We start from the raw sequence: 21,068 nt of genomic DNA, 5'->3' as shown, positions 1-21,068 counted from the left end.
GCGCCGCGCCCTCCCGCGCCGTGGCCCCCTGTCCCCGCGCAGTGCCACCCGCGCACACGCTCACACGCTCACGCGAACATTTTAATTAATGAAAACCCCCTTTTTTTTTTCCCCTCCCCTCATAAGCGCTTTAATGTGTGTTCGCAGCCCGGCTGATCCCCACAGCCATGGAAATATTAGGTTGACGGATGTGGTCTGTCGCCAGCGCTCCCTCAACGGGTCTGCCTGTCAGCTCGCCGATGATGACATTAACACGGGAAGAAAGTGATGACAAATGCCCGTTATCAGGGAACGAGGCCTGTGACAAATCGCACGGCGCCTCGCGAGCAGCCCCATTACGCTGTAATAAAAAAAGATGGATGGCTCAGCGCACCGGGGCCCCGCGCTAATGCGATTTCGCCTGGTCTCTCCGGGTTCTAATTAAGGCAGAAAACGGAGAATGAACAGGAGTCCCTGGTGCCCGGCTCCCACCAAGTCCCCCCCTCCAACGCCCCACGGTGACGGGCGCTCGCCCTCGGGGACGGTGTCCCCCCGCTGCCCCGGTGCCCGGAGCCCGGGAGAGGGCTTTGCTGGGATGCAGATGGACGAGAGGTGCAGATGTCCGGGGCTCTGCAGGACGGGTGCGGGCTGGGGATCCCTCAGCCCGTGCCTGCCCCTCTTGCCTCTGCCAGGTGGGCTCAAGGTTCCCCTATCCGGGGCGAAGGGAGGAGGGGGGACACGGCCACCGTCAAATGCGTCACTCGGAGACAAATGTCACCTCCACCATCTGCTGCAGCGTGTGAGGCGGCGGCGGGAGGCAGAGAGGGGACGGGCGGGACAGCGTCACCCTGGGAAGAGGCTCCGCCGCTGTGGAGCAGGGACACCAATACCGATCACCGGCTCCTGTGGGGACACAGAGGGGGTGGCCACGGGCTGAACAGGGGTCCGTGGGATGCCCATGGGAAGCAGCGACTTGCTTCAGACAGGAGTGGGAGAAGGCAGCTGTGTGGGGGGGACAGTCCCTCCAGAAGCTCTCTGTGTCCACACCCACTGAGCACACCGATGGCTGTGCCCTTGGTGACAAGGACACGACCACAGCTGCCACTGAGGTGGGAGCACCTGCTGGGGGAAAGGAGGAGTCAGCCCCTGCCGGGGGTGCACAGAGGGGATAAACACCCCACAGCCTGGACGGGGTGCCCAGACTGCGCTGGGCAGTCCCCACTGTCCCCACACCTCCCCACTGCCACCCACTGCCTGCACACCCCTCAGCCCCTCCCAGCTCCCCAGCAAGGAGGTAGGTCTGGTCCCCCTCTGCCCACATTCCCAGCCTCCTTGGGTGTTTTCACCTGGAGAGAGATGTGCAAGTGACAACTCATTCCTTGTCCTCTCCCCACAGACATGAAGAGCACTCAGAGATGTGAGTCAGACTTGTGGGGTGTCTCAGTGGGCTGTGGAGACCCCAACAGCACCTCCAGTCCAGCTCCTGAGAGAGGAGCAGTGGCACTGCCACCAGGGCCCTTCTGTGTGCCTGGACCTATCCCTGATTGCACCTTGCAGATGTGCCGAGGGGACACACCGATGGAGTTTTCCCATCTTTTCTACATGCAGGGAAGGTCTGGACAACCTCCAGCCCCCACCACCCCTGATGAGGGAGGTGCCAAGGGGATGCAGCCCCACACACGCCCACCCACAGGACAGCACCGAGCAGCATCTCCTGCTGCAGGTCCTGGCCACATCCAGCACATATTTACCTCATGCCAGCCAGTCTGTAGGTTCAGGTTCTCCATTTGTTCGGCTTTGTGCCATACATCTTAATAATTCCAGGCAGGACACAGCAAGGTATGGGGAACAAATGGCACAGGGACCTGTCAGGGAATGTCACTTTCCTTGGGTGATGGAGAAGGAGGCTGGGACAGAGGCTATTCCCTGCCTGGGAACCACATTGTGCTGCTCTGAACATGCTTTTGAAAGTACTTTTCCTTTTCAATTGAGAGCTAGGTTTGTTCAGGAAAGATCCCTGAATGATTCCTGCCATGTCCTGGGGGATTTATTGGTCATTTCAGGAAGTTTTTTAAGGCTTACACTTACAGAGCTCCCCATGCTCCTTTCACCTGCCCAGGCCTTCAAAGGAGTTTTGACAAACTTGAAATATTGCTGGAGCAAAACTGATCCCCAAAGGCAACCATTGTCAGTGGGAGCATCCCAGCTCTGCTGTAAAAGCTGCTAATCTGAAGCCAGACTCACGTATCTGTGAGTCAACTTTTGTATTCCAGATCTAATTTTAGACCAATTCAGAGTGAGAGCTGAGCAAAGTCTTCCAACAGCTTCTCCTGGATGAAACTCAGCCTCTGGTGCTGCCTAGTAGCCTAGATTAAACCTGCTTTCCTGGATCCAGCAGCAAATGTAAGTGCAGAGGCCATGGAAATTATTTTGAGCAAATCACCTTTGCTGAGAGCCAGCTGGGAATGCACCAGGCTCCTGGTTTTGCAGCAGGTTCAACCAGGGGACTTGCTTCCCCAGCTGGGATGAGCTTTGGATGGTGCACCTGGCAGAGGCCAGTGCTCAAGGGTGATGCTCAAGCACTGGCCTCAAGCTGCTGCTGCCTGAACCCAGCTTAGCCCTAAGAAGGACCCTAAAAAGGATAAATCACCCCTGTAAGATTGCAAAACCAACCTACAATGGGGTCATGTGGAGGACTTGACAAACCCGTTGGGGAGGGGTTGCTTAGAAGGATGGGAGCTCTCACTGCAGCCTTGCAAAGTCAGTAATTCTCCTTGGCTGAGAAATGGGAGCAGAAATGTGTGCTACCAGGTGGAAAGCACAAGTGGCAGTCTGGACACCAGCACACCCTTCAGTTTGTGACCAGCAGCAGGAGCCTGGCAGGACTGTGTCAGATCCACTGCACCTGTGGGATGGCCAGGCGGTGCCAGGAGAGGCTCACAGAGCCCTGCCTGCCCAGCCAGGGGGGTGGCAGCCTGCACACCCCAGCCCTTGGCTGTACTGTTCACCAAAAATTGGCCCATCCCAGCACAGGCAGGCAGATACAGCTTATCCCTGGGAAAGTCCTAATGCCCTACTCGGATATGTTTTGCTGTTCTCCCCCTTCCCAAGCAGAGAGCAAAGGCAGGGTGTTGGCAAAAATGTTCTTCCTTATGCTGGACAGAGGGGAGCTCTGTGGGGCCAGGAGTGGCACTGGGTGTCTTTTATTGCACCCCCAAGGGTTGAGGGGAGCCTCAACCAGCTTAGGCTGGCAGGTCGGGCTGGCATCATCCTAGGAAGTGGAGCAGCTGCCTGGTGGGTACATGAATATCCAGGATTCCAGCCATGTTCAGGTCTCACCTCAGCAGTTGGTGCAGGCAGGGACTGGGGTGGCAGCTGATGTAGCTGTCCCCAGAGCTCAGCTCCCATAGCCTGGCTGCATGCTGGGCTGGTCATCCACTCCAGCTGGGAAAACCAACAGGGCTTACTGCCAAAACACACAGGGAGTATGCTGAGATGGGGCTGAGTGACACAGGGGCCATGCACGCCGGGGGTCTGGGACCTGGAGGTAAAGCTGTCAAGAGGGAACGGGCGGGTGCACCCCCCACAGGAGATTTCTGCGCCCTAAGGCTCATGGATCAAGCAGAAGGTGAGAGCAACAGACCATAGGGGACATTTCAGGCCACCAGCCGTGGCACTGCCCTCTGCTGTACCTGTGTCAGGTCGTCCTGGTTCCTCACCCTGAGTCCTGGGCGGGAGCTGGGCTCAGACACCTGGTGCCCTCCCTGGCTCTGCTGTTGATGTTCATGAAACCATCAGTCCATGAGTGCTTCAGTTTCCCCCAACAAGGAGCCCCTTCTCCAGGCTTGACACCACTGACCCAGAACACCCTGTAGTTAAAACAGAAAGAGAGTATGGTCAGAAAGAGAGCTCAGGAGCAGGGGATAGGGTGGAGGGGGTATACGGGGAGCTACACCTGCTTCAACCCTGCAGTTCACTGCTCTGAGCAGCTGTGCTGCTGGAACTGGGATCCTCAGTACCCCCTGTTCTGCATCCCCCCTCCCTGACCCATACCAGCCACTTCACTTTAGCTGTAGCTCCGCTGACCTGCCATTAGTTATGATGCCTGAGCCCAAGCAGGAGGTCAGTCAGGCTGGCCCAGACATAAATCAGCTCCCTATGGGCAAGGAGACTTGGGGACAGCAGTGACAAGTGCCCACCACGTGCTGCAGGACCCTACCACCCTGGCCCTGGGATGATTCCCAGGGATGGAGGCCTTACCCCCATCACATCTAGCCAGGTTCCCTGGGAACCTTGCTGTCCCACCAGCAGGTCCTCAGGGTGAAGAGAAGCACCGTGTCCCAGGCAGGGGACAAGGGGCTGTGCCACAGAGAGAGGCTACACGGCTCCCCAGAATGAAACAGCGGGGCTGAGGCCCTAAAAGCCCTAAAAGGGGATTGAGGGCCAGCTCAGGAGGTGTCCACCACAGAGCTGGGCACCCACAGGCGTGATGTGTCTGAGAGGTGACACCACGGGGCTGAGGGGACAGTCCGCAGGCTGGGCCACCTCCCGCTGCCCTGCTCGGGGAGGATCTGGGTGAAGAGGGGTTTCTCTCCCGCCATGGGGATCCCCGAGCTGCCCAGCCCAGCCCAGCCCAGCCTCCTCTGCCTGCCCGTGCTGCCATCCCCGGTCCTCCAGCTCCCTCTGCTGCCGGCGAGGACGGCGGCTGATGAGCCGGCCGGAGCGGCATCTCAGCCGCGCTAGGTCCCCAGCAAGGTCTTCAACCACGGACGACAGGGCACCAGCATCTCCCGCAAGCCCCCCATCCGCTCACCTGGAAAAGGGTGCGAGCAGAGGATGCTCCCGGCGCGCTGCGGGAGACGGGGGACAGCCAGACGGGGGACAGCCAGACGGGGGACAGCCAGCCCCAAGCGGCCCCCGGTGCCGGCGGGCAGCCCTGCCAGAACCAGCAGGTGGCTGCAGACCCTGGAGATCCCATGGAGACATGAACTGTGGCAAGATCTCAGCCTCAGTTCTAGACTGACTCCACGCCGAGACTGCAGCTCTAAAGTGCAGGCATTTGCAAACAGGTCCTTCCAGCTTAGGTGCACACTGCAAGTGTCAGGAGCTGCTCAGCAGCCAGTCTGTTTCTTTTTAAAACTTGACATAAGCAGGTAAATTATCCCCAAGTAACAAATTTACCACGAGAGGAAAAACGTCTGTGCTGCTGCTGCCACCAAAGCAGGAGCTCCTGCCTCCCGTTCCCCACGGTGACAGGGAGCCTGAGTTATGGCCCTGTTGGAGAGACAGCAGGGTTGTAAATGCCTCTGTTTGTGCTGTGTTCCAGCCCAACCAGAGCCCATTGATCACTGGGACAGGAGTGAAGCCAGCAAAGAGAAGCAAGAGCTGGAATGGTGGAAACATGCAGCCAGAGCCACGCCAGGAGCTGGACATGTGCAGAGATGCTTGGATATGGCCCTCTGCGTTCTTCTGCCTCTGTGAGATCCCTGGTCTAAGGACACACACTGCTTCTTTCACCCCTTGGACAAGCTCATTTGCTTGGCCAGCAACTGCAAAGGGATTTAAGTCAGGAGTCCATGGCACTATGGAGGAAGGTCCCTGTGCCAGGGTGGTGCAAGCACAGAGCCTTATGGCACACATATTTGGTGTGAAAAAAGGCTGGTTTGGGGGTGAGGACTGACCCTTTACTTGGCCACAACTCACAGCCACTAAAAAGAGACCCTGCCCAAAGGAAAAACAGCTTCAGGAAATGCAAAGAGGGGAAACTGAGGCACAGAGTGCCCATGTGGCTTGCAGAGACATCCTGGGTTTCAGCCAGCGTCTCGGCATGGAGGAATCCTTTCACAATCTCAAGCATTTGCTGTAGCACAGCCAGTGCTCAGATTCAACCTGAGCAACTGGAAACTGCTCTGAGTGATCTTCCCCCAGGCAGGCGAAGGAGAAGCCCTGTGCCCAGTGACTGACCTGCACCTGAGCACGACGGGGACTCAGAGCCCCCAGGCTGCAGCAGCCCTGCAGCACCTTCCCTGCAGTGAGTGAACCAGGAGACAGGGCAGGCACGGGGGTCATGTTGGACACAGCCCCCCAAAAACACATTCCCTGGAAGGGGGTGACGTGACACTGACACAGCCAGGCACATGAGAGCCAGTGTGACCTGGGCACATGGCTGCTGCCCCCATGGCAAAGGCACTCACTGGCACCCTGAGCCCTGCACAGGGTTGAGTGGCTTCACACAGAGGTTAGGGACGGCCAAGGGGCTGTATAGAATCAGGACATTCTGCTCATGAGATCCTACAAGGCAGGCTGTTTCCTATAGCCCAGGCAGGGAAACTGAGGCAGGGAGGGCTGCTGGGACTCAGGGAGCAAGGGGAAGGTGGCAGTAGTACCAGCTGCACCATCACTGCTGAGCCACAGGAAAAGTAATGTGTCTACCAAGCATGAAGCCCCTGTGCAGACCACTCCCATGGGACTGGGGTCACAGCCCCTTCACCAGGTGGGGGGGATGATTCCAAGAGAGCGCTGATTCCTGGCTGTGCTCCTGCAGCCACACGCTCCTGCAGACCACAAGGCACCATGGTATCCTCCACAGAACATCCTGCCATGTATCCATGCCATGTTCCCATCAGGGCAGCTCTGCCATCACCCAGCTGGATCTTATTCCAGACAGAGGAAACTGCTGGAAACAGGGGCTGCAATACAAACCATCACACCTGATGCATGTCCTGCTGCATTCTTTGCTCCTGCTGCCCACTGGCTGCCCAGGCAGGGCTCACTCTGCGCCCACTGGCCCTGAGGGTGCCCCGCAGGGTGCTCTGCCCTCCAGGCCTTCTCCAGCCAGGCTTCCTCAGCTACAGCCCAGCAGCCCTTCCCTCACCTCCGCACCGCGACGATGTCACCCCGGCCATCAATAGCGCTTGGTTAATTAATTTGATGGGAACAGCAGGGACCACAGTTTGCATTTAGTGAACTTCTGAGAACTTCCAACCTCATCCTCATAATTGGCCTCATAAATTCGAGGAAAGAGAGAAATCAGCAAAGCCAGAGAAGCGCGGGAGGCAGGAGAGGCCCTGCACGCGGGAGGCCGGGCGAGTGCGTGAGAAGTGACTCTATTTGGTGTCCTTATTTAATTTTATTGCACAGATCCATCTTCGCCCGCCCCCTCCCTGCCTAGCCCTCTCTCTCCCGCTCTCCCTGCTGAGTTCACCTAATCATGATAAATTCATATTCATTTCCCTGCCTGCTCCGACGGGGGGAGCAGCGGCTCCCCTACATTCGCCCAGCCATGCTGCCATTAGCAAATATTTACTCATGAACTCAAAGGGCCGGAGTTGGAGGCCAAACTACCCTCCCTGCACCCCTTTTCCCCAGCCCCCTCCCATCCCTGGACCAGGATGAGCAGGACAGCTAAGGATGGGTGTCCTTCCCACAGGGTAGGGAATAGGGTGGGAAGGGCTGCTTAACACCCAGGCAGCCCTTTCTTGGTCCAGAGCTTTTCTTCCTTTTCAATGAGGGAGGCAGAGAGATGCTTGTTGGGGGGACAGGAATTGCCTGAGGCCCCAATCTAGACTCACCTTCAGGGTACAGGGATGGCAGGGTGGGAGCAAGGGGATCTGCAGCAAACCTGAGGGCCTGTCCCAGCTCCACGACTTTCCACTCATTCTCTAAGTGCTGCTGCATTTTGTTTTATTTTTAATTTTCAGGATGATCAGACTCACAGCCAGGGAGAGCGGGAGGGGGTGTGCTGGCGAGGGGGGAATAGCTGAAACCCCTTCCTGGGAAGCAGAAACTAGGCAAGACCTCGTTAGAGATGCCTAAAACCATGTTCACTCTCGCTGTCTGCATTGATCCTGGGGACTCAGCACCCACCTCTTCCCAGACACCCCAGGACCCCCATCCCTTGTACCTTCTTTGCCAAGTGGGGCATGCTGTGGTTTGGAAGAGGCAGGAGGTGGGCTGTGATAAGGGGGTGGTGAGGCCCTGCCCTGCTGCAAGGGCAGGGATCAGAGGCATAGAGAGGAGCATGTGTGTGGCAGCTCTGTCCCCTCTGCCCAGGGCAGGGTGGCTCACAGTGGCACGGCCCAGCCCCTCATGTTTCTCCCCTTGCACCAGGATAAGGGAGAAGCAACATCCAGAAAGGTCACCCTCCAGCTGCTCTGGACAAGCTCCTTGTGCTCCTTTACCTCCTGCCCCTTTCAACCCCCACAGCTACACCCAGGAGCAGTGGTCCTTATCCAGCCGTGGCCCACCTGGCTGCAGTCAGCCACATGAGGGCCCTCTGCCCCTTCCAAGCTGCTGGGCATGGGTTTGTGGGGTGGGAGGGGACAGACAGACATCAGGCTCATTCCTTCACAGAGCAGGGGACCGGTGGGATTTCTGCCCCACTGGCCTCTCCATGACACATATGCACTAGGGCCACCCTCCTTGGCATTTCCCAAGGGGTTGGGCACAAAATCTTGCTCCTGTGGAGCCCTGGCTCCACACATCCCCATGTCCAGCCTCTCCTTAAATAAAAGCAGCACAAACAGCAGGGTCAGGCATCGCTGCAGCACCCCTTTGCTACCTGGGTGTGAACTGTAGCCCTGGAGGAGGGGTGACAAAGGGAAAGGAGTTGGGGACCAGCAGTGCCAATTTCCCATTCCACTAGTGATGTCTTCAGCACATGGTCCCACCGAGAAGCAGCCTCAGTGCTCCAGGAACAGCTTGCCCTGGCATCCAGAGCTGGAGGCAAACCTGTGCTCATCAAGGCACAAAGCTGAGCAGCCCAGCATTGTGCTCCCTGCCTCAGCCCAGGCAGAAAAAGTCCCGCAGCCTGTCAGACATAAGGCAGCCTCCCCATCTAAGCTCCCTGTGCGACAGGACTATCCCCAGCCCTGGACAAGGCCAGATGTGGTGCTGCCCAGCCAAAGCTGGCTGACTGTAAGGATGGGGACCCCTTTCCCTGAGGGGTGGTCCCTGGACTGCACAGCCCTCCTGGGGTCAAAGTGTTCTCCCTGGACCTGACAGGCCCCTGGTCTGAGGCTGCCTCCCCTCTGCTCCTGGATAACCCAGCTCAATTCTGGCCGCTTCTGCCTCAGCAGCCCTTGTCCTTCTCCAGCTTCTCCATCTCTCTTTTGAGCCAATCATTCCTGCTGCTCATCTCCATGTGCACCCTTGGCTCCCAGGTTGTTCAGATTCCCCTTGGATAACGAAAGCATTTCCATGCTCAGGACTCTGAGCTGTGTTCCAGGCAGAGAACAGGAGACAGAACAGCAGCCAACTGCCACATGCTCTACTATTTGATGCACATGGAAAACCTAACAGCAATCCTTTCCTGACTCCACATCTGAAGAAAGAGCTCAACCCAAGGCCCAGAGATCAAGAATTCTGAGTCAGGGAACAGCCAATCCCAGCTCAGCCACATGGCCAGCTGGATGCCAACACAGAGGATGGTATGGGAGGATGGTGGCCAGCAGCTCTCTGCCCTGAGAGCCAGAAGCGCTGGTCCAATAGTGTGATGATCTCCACTGCGTGTTCTCCACTCCACTGAAACCAGGGAAATGGACCAGCACAGGAGGAGCTCCTGGTAAGCCAAAGGACAAAATCCCAACAGTCACAGTGCAGAGTGCAAAAAGACAGAGATACCAAGGGAAAAGAGAGAAGGGATTTATTTATTACACTTCAAATTTCAAAGCACCAAGACATGCCAAAAGACATTCATTTCCCTCAGGTGTCCAGCAGAAAGGTTGGGTTGACAAATGCCACTGCTGGGGTGTGGGCCACGCCAGCAAAGCCCCAGCCCTGCTGGTGCCCAGCAGCCACAGGAACTGTGCAAACCCACCTGGATTGTGCCTGCCCCAGCAGCAAACATGCAGCTTTGTCACTGTACCTGATGGGGCCAGATCCCCCAAAGGGAGCAAAAGCCCTGGGGTCCTGGCACAGAAATGCCCACCATGGCACCTCTGCCAGGAGCAACCACTGCAATACCTGTAACAGAGCACTCAATGTCCCTGGGAAATTCATCTCCACAATATAAAATAGTCAAGGTTCCCTGAGAAATAAAATTCACTCCCATGGAACTGGTGGGACCAGCCACACGCACATGTATACACAAACACACACACTTTCCCTGATCAAAGACCAGATGACTCCATGGCTTCCACACAGAAAAAAGGGAAAAGGTTTTGCTTTGCCCCAATTACAACTTAACTATCTCCTTGTGTTTCTCTCTATCTCCATATCTCCTACAGACAGACACACAGCGCTGCTGGGTTAACATTCAGTGCCATTACATTCAAATCCCTCCTGAGCCTAGCTACCCAAGCTGTGAGCTGTGCTCCTCTCCTGCATCATGAAAGGAGGTCTTGGGCCAGACCAGGGCTCAGACTAAATCTGGAGGATCCTCAGAATACAAGGCTGGGAGTAAGCAGGCACAGCATCTCAGGTCCCCGTGTCTCTTTCAAGGCTTAGCTGGCACCAGGGAAAGGTGGTGGCAGTAACAGCAGCCTGGCCCTGTGCAATGGGACCCATAAAAGGACACATCAGCTCAGACAGAAGGACACACCAGCAGCACAGGTTAACCCTTTGAGACTCCTGCAGTAGCAGCTGCCAGCAGTAGTGAGGAGGAAGGCCTGTCACAGAACCAAGCTAGACCTCTGCTCCCTTCATTCACAGCTCAGAACAGAAATTTCAGTGTCAGTGCTCAGATACAGAGCATCCCAGATACAGTGCTCAGATACAGAGCATCCCACTTCCTTTGTTCCCAAGTACTGTCAGGGGATGGATCACAAGGTTTTGCAACCCAATCTTCCAAAGTTGGGGAGAGCAGGCCCAGGGTAGCTGATGGGCAGTGAGCCCTTTTGGTAGCCACACCAAGAGAGCACTTCCAGTGTGGTTCCAGCCCACAGCCTCTGCTGAGGAAGCCACAGAGCTCTGCCCAGCAGCCAGGCCTCACACTTGCAAGGAGCCCCAGTTTGCTGGGACATGTTCCTCAGGCTGCAGGCACCACAGAGCTTTTCCACCACTGGGGAAATCAGATCCTTCAAAGCAGCAGCACAGCAGCAAGCCCAGGGTGACGAGCAGGCATCACCAGTCCCGTTCGGAGGGCTCCCGGTAAGGCAGCCCCAGCTGAATGAAGACATCTCTCTCGGTGGGGGTGGGCAGAGTATGGCCAGATGCCACCTTGGCACCCCCAGGGCCTCGCACCACGGCCGAGCTGAGCGCGTGCTCCGACAGGCTCATGCCCTTGGTCTTGGCCAGGGCGCGCATGGAGCGGTTGAAGTGAGCCGAGCCCGTGAAGTAGAGCAGGGCACAGGCGAACTCCCGGTACGGCACCACGATGATGTCGAGCCGGCGGTGACGCTGCGCTGGCCCGGGCAGGCGGCACACGCCCAGGTACTTCTGCTGATCACCATTGTCCTCCTGACTCACCAGGTCATCTGTAAGGAAGCCTGAGAAGAGAGAACAGGCCAAGAGGAGCTCAGTGGTAGATGGACACCTCCGTGCTGAACTCCCCACTGCCCAGAGAGCAGCAGAGGTGTCCCATAACGTGCTGTGGGACACCAGGGATAACATGCTGAGCTGCAGCAATATTCCCCTCTTAAAACTACAGCTGAGCCAGGTCCAGGAACAGTAATTTTAAGGACTAACAAGATGTCCCATCCTTGGGAGAAGTGATCACTTATCCTTCAATTCATTGCCTCCTTGCCTTGGCCATTCCAAGAGCAGCTTCCCCGCCCTCTTACCGCTCCTGCGGAGGCTGTTGAGCAGCTTGCTGAACACCCCACGGTGAGACTGCCCATCCGGGTGAGTGACCAGCACATCCACATCTCCACAGGTGGCCTTCCCCCGACGGTAGGAGCCACAGGCAACACACACGAGGCCAGGCTTCAGGGCCAGGGCAGCTTGTCTGACCTTCGAGAAAGAGGGATGAGGAGTCAGAGACCAGCCTCTTCATGCCCTTTCCATCAAGGCAGCAAAGGATCTTGTGCCTGCCTTGAGGCCTGTCCTGCATCTCCAGATGCAGGCTTGGCACACTGCCCCACCAAGAAGGCTTGCCTGCTGTCAGGGGAGGAGTGAGCCAGAGTGGCCTCCACCCAGTCCTGCAAACATCCTGCACAATGCCACACCATACAGTGATTGACCATCAGCTCTTGGGAGCACTGGGTTGGGACAAGCAGGAATATGAAGGGGGAAAACTGCACAAGCTTTCAGAGCCTTCAGTTTCTGAGACACCATGAGGTGAGAGGTTTTTCAGGTGTCATACAAGCACAAGGCTCACCAGCTCTGCCCACAAAGCAAATCAGTTCAACAGGTGATGGTCACAGGCCCTCTTTCAAAAACAGGGATGGGCTTGTGAAGTCTCCCCAGCAGGATCCAACACAGCAGAAAATCTGTGAGTACCCCTTGGAGTTCACTCCTGCAAGGAGCTCTGCCTCTGCAGGAGAGCTGGGCTTTCTGACCCAGAAAAAGCACAACTGTCCCAGCATTTTAGACCAAAGGGATGCCAATATGCTGCTGCCAGCAATCAAACACATAATAAGAACTTCCCCTATTACATCTTCTCCAAGCTGGACCCCAGCTCCTGTTTTGTGCAGACAGTGCTAATTCTGATGGCTTCATTCATTACATGTTTAAGAAAGGCTCCCAAGTCCCTGACAGGCCTAAAGTATTATTGGCCTGATTGTGCCAATCACCCTGCTGGTAGCAAATAATGAGGGGCTCAGCAATTCCTAGTGATGGGGCCATCACAGAGGCTGGGGTTCAGCAAGGCAGTGTCCGTGCCCACAGCCCCTTGTCACTCTTGGGGATCATCCTTCATTAGCAAGAGATAAACCCATTAACCTTTGCCCCAAAGGTGCTCCAAGAAGCCACAAGCCTTTCTCATGCGGAGCAAACCCTCCTCTGGTGTTTTTGCCCCCCTTCTGGCTTTAAATGAAGATTTCTAGAAAACTCCCAGCCCCACCCGAGAGCCTAAAAGCTCCTCAGATCTCACTGTGACAGGCAGCACCGACAGTGACTAATCCCTCATTCTCTCTCCAGGGCCTGGATCAGAGGTGTGTGCGTGTGTATGGAGGGAAGCACAGTAATCCCATCAAGATAACAATAGACCCACTCCCAAGAGCCAGCTCCTCAGCCCAGCCTGCCTGGGAAAGGGACCACTCACCACCAAAATGGCTAATCCGGCACACAGGACTGACACCCCAGCAGGAGCCTGGCAGGAAGGTATTCTTCATGGCCAGGCCCTGTGGCAGAGTGACAGGGTCACACTGGCTGCTGCTTCCATGGTGACTGGAGAGCACAGGGGTAGCAATGACAGTGTGTCTCCCAGGCTCTCTGCTCATGTTAGGGTACACTGGCTTAGCACCCCGTAGTCATGGAGTGCCTACGTGCATCCTACAGCAAGCACACTCGATTGCAGCCTGGATCCCCTTTGCTTCCACCAAGGATATCCACCCTCTGTCCTCTAAGTTACAACTAGATCACAAGGTGCTCACAACTTCCTTTGAAGCAGCAGCACCAGGGACACCTCAGCTGAAAGCAGACATTCCAGACATGATGAGAGGCCAGAAAGCAGAGTTGGGAACCTGCTTAGCCCACCATGCCAGATGCAGCCTTCTTCAAAGCAGTGTGTAGGACTAACCCCAGTGAAGCATCCTCCTCCTTGCCAGGCACTCAGACTGAACTTTTTTATGGGGCAAGGTAAGGGCCTTGTGTGCCCAAGCCCAAAAAGGGTCCTCCAAGCACTGACCCCAGTCAGAGGAGAGGCTGAAGAGCTCAGCTATAACACAAGGGCTATTTTCACAGCGTGTACCTTCCTGTCATGTCCCAGCAGGTACTGCACTCTGAGGGCCTGCAGCCAAGCTACTCACAGTCTGCTCTATTTCTGCAGCTTCCTCCCGAGGCATGCGCTCCAGGAAATCCGTGTAGTGCTTCAGCCCCACAGCCTGCTGGCTGGTCAGAGTGGCCTTGGTGCGGATGTCATCCAGTGTCCGGAAACCCTAGAGCAGAGCATGTGCTGATATTCAGTCATCTACCAAGACTTTGCTCTTCACATACTTTCCACCAAGATTTGGGAAGACTGTATTTAGCCTGTCTCAAGTTCAGGCCAAGTCACAGCTTCTGAGATCACATGTAAAGAACACTTTAGGGCCTGGTTCCTAAAAGAAGGGATTTAGGCAATTGCACTATCCATGCACACCTCTAATCTCCATCCCTCCTCTGACAAAAGGCTACTGCTCTTAAGGCATGGTGTCCCTACACCCTGAAGGAAAACACATAATGCAGGTAAAGGAACAACACCCACAACATCCCAATGAGGGAAAGTTGACAGCATGAACACAAGTCAAGTTTTAAGTCAAGAATCCAGTCACAAACCAAATACTCCAGGAAACCAGGCTTCTTTAGCTCATGCTCAGGAGACAAACTGCTTTTAAAGAAGGAACCCACCAAGTGGGCTGGGCTGCTCTTGCTGGCACAATTATTTCAATCTGATTCTTGTAACTTTCAGACAAAATGGATGGCTACTCTGACAGCTACAGGCCAATGGTCAGCAATTGCATCAGAAGCTGTCATGACCAAGATGCCCTGATTCAAGTCTGGCTCTCAGCAACATCATTGCCATGACTAGTGTGACATGAGCTCCTAAAAGTGATGCTAGAGCAGAGGCAGCATGTCTCCCATTCCTCTTCACATCTTTGCCCTTTACCCATCCCAGCACAACTAAAGTCTCAGCAGGGTGCTGAGACACAATGGGACCCAACCTCATAGTTCCTCCCAAAAAAAACAGATTTATATCTTACCTGTAGATATCGGCAATTAAAAACTATTTGTGAAAGTAATTCTCCTACACTCAGCAGTAGTCTTCAAACCATAACCAGAGAGCCTCTTGTGTAAGGCACTGAACTTACCTGCTGGTACCACATCTGAGCTGTCTTGACCCCTGCTCCCCAGATGTTGGAAAATAACTCCAGCACAGGCACACTCTCACTGATGTGATCCAGCTTGCGCAGGTGCCCACTCTCCAAGATCTCCAGGATCTTCTCTGCCATCCGCTTCCCAATCCCAGGGATTTTACAGGCTTCCTAGAAAGAAACCAGAGCTGCTACTGGAAAAGCAAAGAACATAGACAAGCTGGGGAGCTGCTACTGCTACTAAGAGCCTGGTTAGTCATTTGATGAGTAAAGGGTACATGGCAGGACTAGTCCTGCCTGATGGTCTCCTCTCTAGCCCAGGCTTACCTTGGCTGATCAATTCAAGTGGAAAAGGACAAGCCTGCAGAATGGGACTGAAACGTGAACACACTGAACTGCTGGACTGTCACAGCCCCTAAGACTCATATTCAGTTAGTTTTACATGCTATTACTATTGGTGGCCAGTTGCTGTTGATGAAGAGCAAGGTGAAAATATCCCTGCATTGTGTCTAAGGACGGCATTTATCCTGAGAGTGTCCAGATGTGGCCCTAAAAGGCTCAGATTCCACTTCTCTACTGTTCTGCAAACACTGTGTGTGGTCAATAAATCTCAACTTGGACTAGCTATACAACTTCCATCAAAGGTCCATCTCCCTGCTCCACCCCCTGGGGAGGTGTTTTACCTGGTAGGAGGTGACTGGTTTGTGGTAGCTCTTGAGCGCATTGATTGCTTTGGAGTATCCCAGAGCTCTCCACTTGTCCCCCTGGACAGAGTAAGCCTTTGCCAGCACTTCCAGCTTCTCTGTGATGCATTGGTTGTGATTTTCCTTCTTGGTGTTGGAAGACTGGGCACAAACCCACTTGCTGGGAGGCTGGGCCACTGTGTCAGAGCTATCACTGATCTCCTCTGATGATTTCACAGGGTAGCGGCCAGAAATCAATGCTTCCAGGTCTCCCTGGGTGACACCAGCATCTTCTCCTTCACTGTCTTCATCATCAGAGTATTTCTTTAGGGAAAGATCAGAAAGCAGCCGTGTGAGAATAAGTACATGCCTCATACATCCCCTTGGCACAAGCAACTTCTGAGATTAGCAAACCAGAGCACTAACCACCCTCCCTCCTGGGCACACCACACCCCAAGTGCCACCTCTAGAACTGCACACCACAGTTCCTCACATCTCAAGCTACATATGCACATCTCAAACTGCACAGGAGACTACACTTCTATCTACCTGTGATTCAAACACACAGTCCCCTCCTACAGCCAAGCCCCCAACTGAGGTAAGACACTGAGTAAGTGAGCAACTGCTGCCAGCAGCAAGGTATGACAATGCCAGAATCCCTGCCTGGCAGAGATGCTGACTCCCTACTCCCACTGGGAAACCTTTAGCTCGTCTGGTGGCAGCACAGGCACATCTCTCTCATTCAGACTCAGCAACTTCTACACTATGATGCAGATGACAGCAGATAGGCACTGAACTTTGTTTTCAGTTTACAGACACAAAATCTTAACAAGAGTAGTAAATTTAAACCCCCTCATTTTCCCCATGGCTATCTGCAAGAGAAAAGGGGAGGAAGAAATGACACAAAGGACTCCACATACCTCAGTGACAGAAGACAGAACCAATGTATGCATTTGCTGATACCCTCAGCACTAAGATGCCTCTGTGTAGACTTAAGAAACAATGAGCCTCGGCTTCAGGTAATGAACAAAAGGGGATAGAATTGGAAAGCCACACAGAGACTTTGGGCTCACTGGGGTCCCCATCTCCCCTGATGTATAAACACAGGAGTCTATGAAAATCCAAAAGCTTGTGAAGTAACTCTGAGTGATGCAGGGGTGTTTGGGATCAGTCCAGCAATTACATGCAGCACATCATGTTCTGAGTTTCACCAGAGTGTGAGCCTAAGGAAGAGCCACATCCTTACAACCTCTAGTTCTGCTGGCTGAGGAGGTAGGAGGTCTGGAGACAGATAGATGGGATGTGTTTTGCAGTCTTGTTTTATAACTCTGAAAATTAGGTGAGATTGAAGATTTGATAGATTCAATCAGCTTAATTTGTCTTGAAATGCAACTCCCTTGAGATGCTGCTCTCTCTAAGGGCAGCAAAGCCTCGGAAGGCTCAGATAAGTCAGTAAGCCCCATAAAAGCATTTAGAGGAGCATGTTACCCATTCACAACACGGAGAACTCTGCAGCTGGAGCTGGAAGCAATTCCCATCCTCTTGGTCAGCAGTGTCACAGAGGTGAAACAGTCCTTAAACCCCTGACTCTACACTTTGTCAGCAAAGCTGATGGACTCTTTACAACCACATGTGCAAAAACTAGTAGCAACAGGCTACTGAGAGGGAGACAGGCAGCCTGGGGTGACAGCTCTGGGTTCACAGAGAGTAACTGGCACTGCTTACAGAGACTGCCTTGCAGAGAACTACTGCATCTGCACGCCAGTCAAAAAGTGGTTGCTAGTCAGACTGTAACAGGATTTCTTCACAGGAGTTTACATCCAAAGGCAGAACTCCCAGATCAGTCTCTGTTTAGTGTGAAACACTGACACCCATCATCTCCTAGAGAAAAAGCATCCACCCAAGCTAGAAAAGACTCTGCTTAAAAGCTATTTCTAAAATAAGTTTCAGCTTTATTGCTGTAGCCAGGTCTCAAGTATCCCACTCCTCCCCAAGTCACACAGATCTAAGCCTGGGACAAGGGATTTTACTGAAATGTCTACAAATGTGGCCTCTGTGCCCTCAGTGAGGTGCCAGGTAGAGAGTAATTTCAGGCTTTGGGCGACAAAATTTTGGACTGTGTTGCAAAACAGATGCCAGTAATACAAGGCAGCTGCTGGGGATGTTTGAGGTAACTTTGCTACAAATAGATTTGAATGACATGAATGCCTAAGAAGAATTCAGCAAATTTGAGCAAAAATACAGAGAAAGGCAGAAAAGATAACAGCAGGCCGGAGATGCTGACTCACAGCAGAAGCCACTAATAACCCAACACAGATATTTTAAGAACATCTCCATGATCCTTCTGGTAGCAACCTGATCCACTGTACAAACATGTGTCTGAACAGGGTGTTTGCCAAGGAGTGGAGAACTAGTCCATATGGCTCAGGCAGGAACTTGGGATGAAATATCAGAGACAGCTTCCTGAAAAGAAGATATTCTCAGACAGGGAATATTCCTCAAAAGGACATAAGTGAGTATCACCATAGTGAGCCTTGTCCTGATCAGAGCACCAGGACTGCTTCAGCTGGAAATGTTCTGATGAGAACAGCAATTTAGGGGCACTGCTTCTATTCTTAATATCCAAAAAGGACAAAGAGAAGCAGCAACCATGTCCACAGCCTGAGTCTGGCTCTCTGGAACATCCAAACACCTTCCCTTTGCTGAGAAAATCTCACCATCTCCCCTGCAGGGATGCTCTTAGCCAGGAAAAGCAGCATGCAGGATCTGCTCACAAGGAGATGGATCTGTGCAGGAAAGCCTCACCTCAGCCAGTCGCTGCTGTGCAGGGGTGCCCAAGCCTTGCTGTGAGGAATCCTCCACCTGTGATTCAGTACTTGGTTTCACTGCTCCCTCCTCTGCTGGGGGCTGGATTTTTTCTCTGTCTAGGATCTGTTGCTGTTCTTTCTGGAATTCTTCCTCCTCCAGGTATCTGCCATAGATTGGATGTCTCAGTACAGAAGAAGGAGGACTTCTCAACCCCCAGAAGTCTGATCAAGAAATCCTTCTGCATGTTTTGGGATGGACCAAATAACCCACATGAATTGTACTCTCTCAGATCACAGATTAATTACTCTGGTTTTAGCTCAACTCCCCAGTTAACATCTACCTTACTGACCTGCAACTTCCACTCCTACCTACACCACTCTCAGACTCTCTTTCCAAAACATTGCCAAAACATTCTGATCCTAATCTGTGCCTGCTGCTCCATTTTTCATTTCCTCTTGTGCCTAGTTTCCAATTTCTCTCGACCTTTCATCTGCAATATATAAGAAACAGTATTTAATCCTCAGTATTTTTAAGAGACATCTTGTTATCACTGACGGATCAGGAAGAGGTGCCTTTAGCACCTGTAGCAAGTGACAGGACTTCTGGCAGTACTTCTGGGCCCTATTATATGTTTTGCTACCACACAGAACTTTGAGTCATGATCACAGGAGCTGCAAGGAGTTGCAGTCCAAGATTTTGAGCAGAGGTCAAACTGTAGTGTTGTTCAGTTTAGGACAGAGAAAATGCAAGGAGGAATGGCAGAGTGGCATTTGCATACCTGTGAGGGATAAAGACACCATAGCCAGCAGTACTCAGCAGCTTCTGGTCTCTAATGCAAGCACTAAGCCAGGCTGCCTTCACCAGCTGCAGCCCCGGGGGCAGCCTGGTTAATCTGAGGAGCCGAAAGGCGCGGTCGCAGTCCATGTCCTCGGCCACAATGACGTGTGTCACCTCCGGGGAGAGCTGGCTGTGAACCACACCCCCATTCTGGACAATCTGCCTGCGGAAGATCTCAGCCCTGGCCCGGCCAATGCCGGCTTGCAACACGTAGGCGATGACTGGTTTCAGCCACTCTGCTGAGGAAAGCACAGGGGCACAGTGACAAGAGAAAGTGCCCCAACCCAGCAGGGCCACATCTCTCACACGGGACTTGATGGCACCAGCCCTGGCAGGCAGTCTTGGGAGGCTCCAGCTGGACACACCAAACCAAGCTGGCCAGGACCACTACAGAAACACACTGAGGGCCAGAAAAAGCCTTTGGGGAACAGCACTTGCAGTTAACACGCTGGGTACAAGTATTATAATCCACATCACAAGGACACAGGACTTACCCTCAGGTATCTCTGTTCCTTGCTCTTTCGGGATCTTTGGAGGGATGCTTTTCTCCGAGTCATCCCTCACCTTCTTCCTCTTGGGAAAGGCTTTGACAATCCCTCGTGGCTCCATAGGCCTGGTGGGAAAGTCAGCAGCAATTGCTAAATACAAATAAGAAAGAGCAAGGTTGCTTAGATTTTAGCTAACCACAACTCAAGATTCACCCATGTTGCTCGCCGTCTTTGTTGTTCTGAAGTTTTTTGTTGTTGCCTTCAAAAAATCTCAGCCTCAGGGAGGCAACCAGAGTCAAGAATTGCAGCCCACAAGGTCAGAAAAAGCAAAGTCAGAAAGTCACCCAAGTTAACCCTACCTGAATGTCTTAGAAACCTCTACAGCTGAGTTTTTACAATGGAAAGCATTCAACTACTTCAACAGTTCAGAGCTCTTATCTGCTCAGCCTAAAGAAGCAAGAACCTTTATTTCCCAGGTATTTCTTAAGCACATTTCCAAGAGTGAAACAATTCTCCTGCCAGGGCTGAAATCCAGTCACCTATGAGACAAAACACTGATTGACACCAAGTGTTTCACACAGCCACAAGAGGAAAACTCCCAGCTTGTCTTCACCTGGAAACAACAAATTACTACAGATTAACTAGCCAAGTTCAATAAGGGTACAACTGTAGCTTTACCATGACAAGCCCTGCAACTGCAAACTTCAGAGCCTGAACTGCCAGGACACAAGGAAGCTCTGTTTTTTGTAGCCCAAACAAGTCTTGAATCACTGTACATCCCAACAGCCCCCTCCATGTGGCTGCAGCGCTGAGTAAACACCAGCTTGGTTTCCTCTCTGTGCAGCACTCTGTGCTTCTCTTAGAGTTCTCACACACAGTCCACCACAAACCTATCCTAGCAAACCTGGAAAAGCTGAAAATGGTCCCATCGGGCCACGGCTTCCTGCTATGGTCACCTTCTCATCTGAGCACTAAACATAATCCTCTGAAGACCAACCCAGAGCTCGACTCAAGCCCTCACTCCTGTGAGGAAGAGTTCAGCTCCACGGGAACAGAAATCCTGCTACATTTCTAAAACTCACCTTCGCTGAAACGTTTCAGTTTTCAGGACGTTTTGACAAAAAAAAAAAAAAAAAAAAAAAAAAAAAAAAAGCCCTCTGGAAACAGAAATCCTTTCTATTAGATAAAGGAAAAGCTCACACCAAACGCCTGCCAAGGTTCTGGGTGCCCGAGCAGGTTCCAGGGCCGGGCAGTGTTTCTGCAGGCTGAATTGAACTCCTACAAACCACAACGCAGGCGCCGGGCGCCAAACCTGCCTTGCCAGCCTCCTCAGGCCGCGAAGGTCTCAAGGCCACCAGCTCGGGGCTGGCAGCACCCACAACCTC

At 53.4% G+C, this 21,068-nt stretch overlaps 1 protein-coding gene across 2 annotated transcripts; it reads right to left on the bottom strand.

Annotated features, from left to right (window-relative positions):
* Nucleotides 1-10,700: 10,700 nt before the first annotated feature.
* On the bottom strand, nucleotides 10,701-20,825 carry POLL (DNA polymerase lambda). Of its 2 annotated transcripts, none has more exons than XM_038140555.1 (9): nucleotides 20,766-20,825; nucleotides 19,690-19,808; nucleotides 19,137-19,434; nucleotides 18,356-18,521; nucleotides 15,551-15,874; nucleotides 14,865-15,038; nucleotides 13,827-13,955; nucleotides 11,700-11,868; nucleotides 10,701-11,405 (listed from the first exon to the last, which is right to left on the bottom strand). In XM_038140555.1, exons 2-9 carry the CDS (start codon nucleotides 19,802-19,804, stop codon nucleotides 11,041-11,043), a joined length of 1,740 nt encoding a protein of 579 aa, XP_037996483.1. In that variant the 5' UTR covers nucleotides 19,805-19,808; nucleotides 20,766-20,825; the 3' UTR covers nucleotides 10,701-11,040. The 2 variants fall into 2 exon arrangements, with proteins under 2 accessions (XP_037996483.1, XP_037996486.1); XM_038140558.1 differs by having other exon boundaries at nucleotides 19,137-19,431.
* Nucleotides 20,826-21,068: the final 243 nt, after the last annotated feature.

The sequence above is a fragment of the Motacilla alba genome, chromosome 6 (assembly GCF_015832195.1).
Source record: "Motacilla alba alba isolate MOTALB_02 chromosome 6, Motacilla_alba_V1.0_pri, whole genome shotgun sequence".
NCBI lineage: Eukaryota > Metazoa > Chordata > Aves > Passeriformes > Motacillidae > Motacilla > Motacilla alba.
Note: the sequence above shows the minus strand (reverse complement) of the source record. Positions and strands in the feature narration are given on the sequence as shown.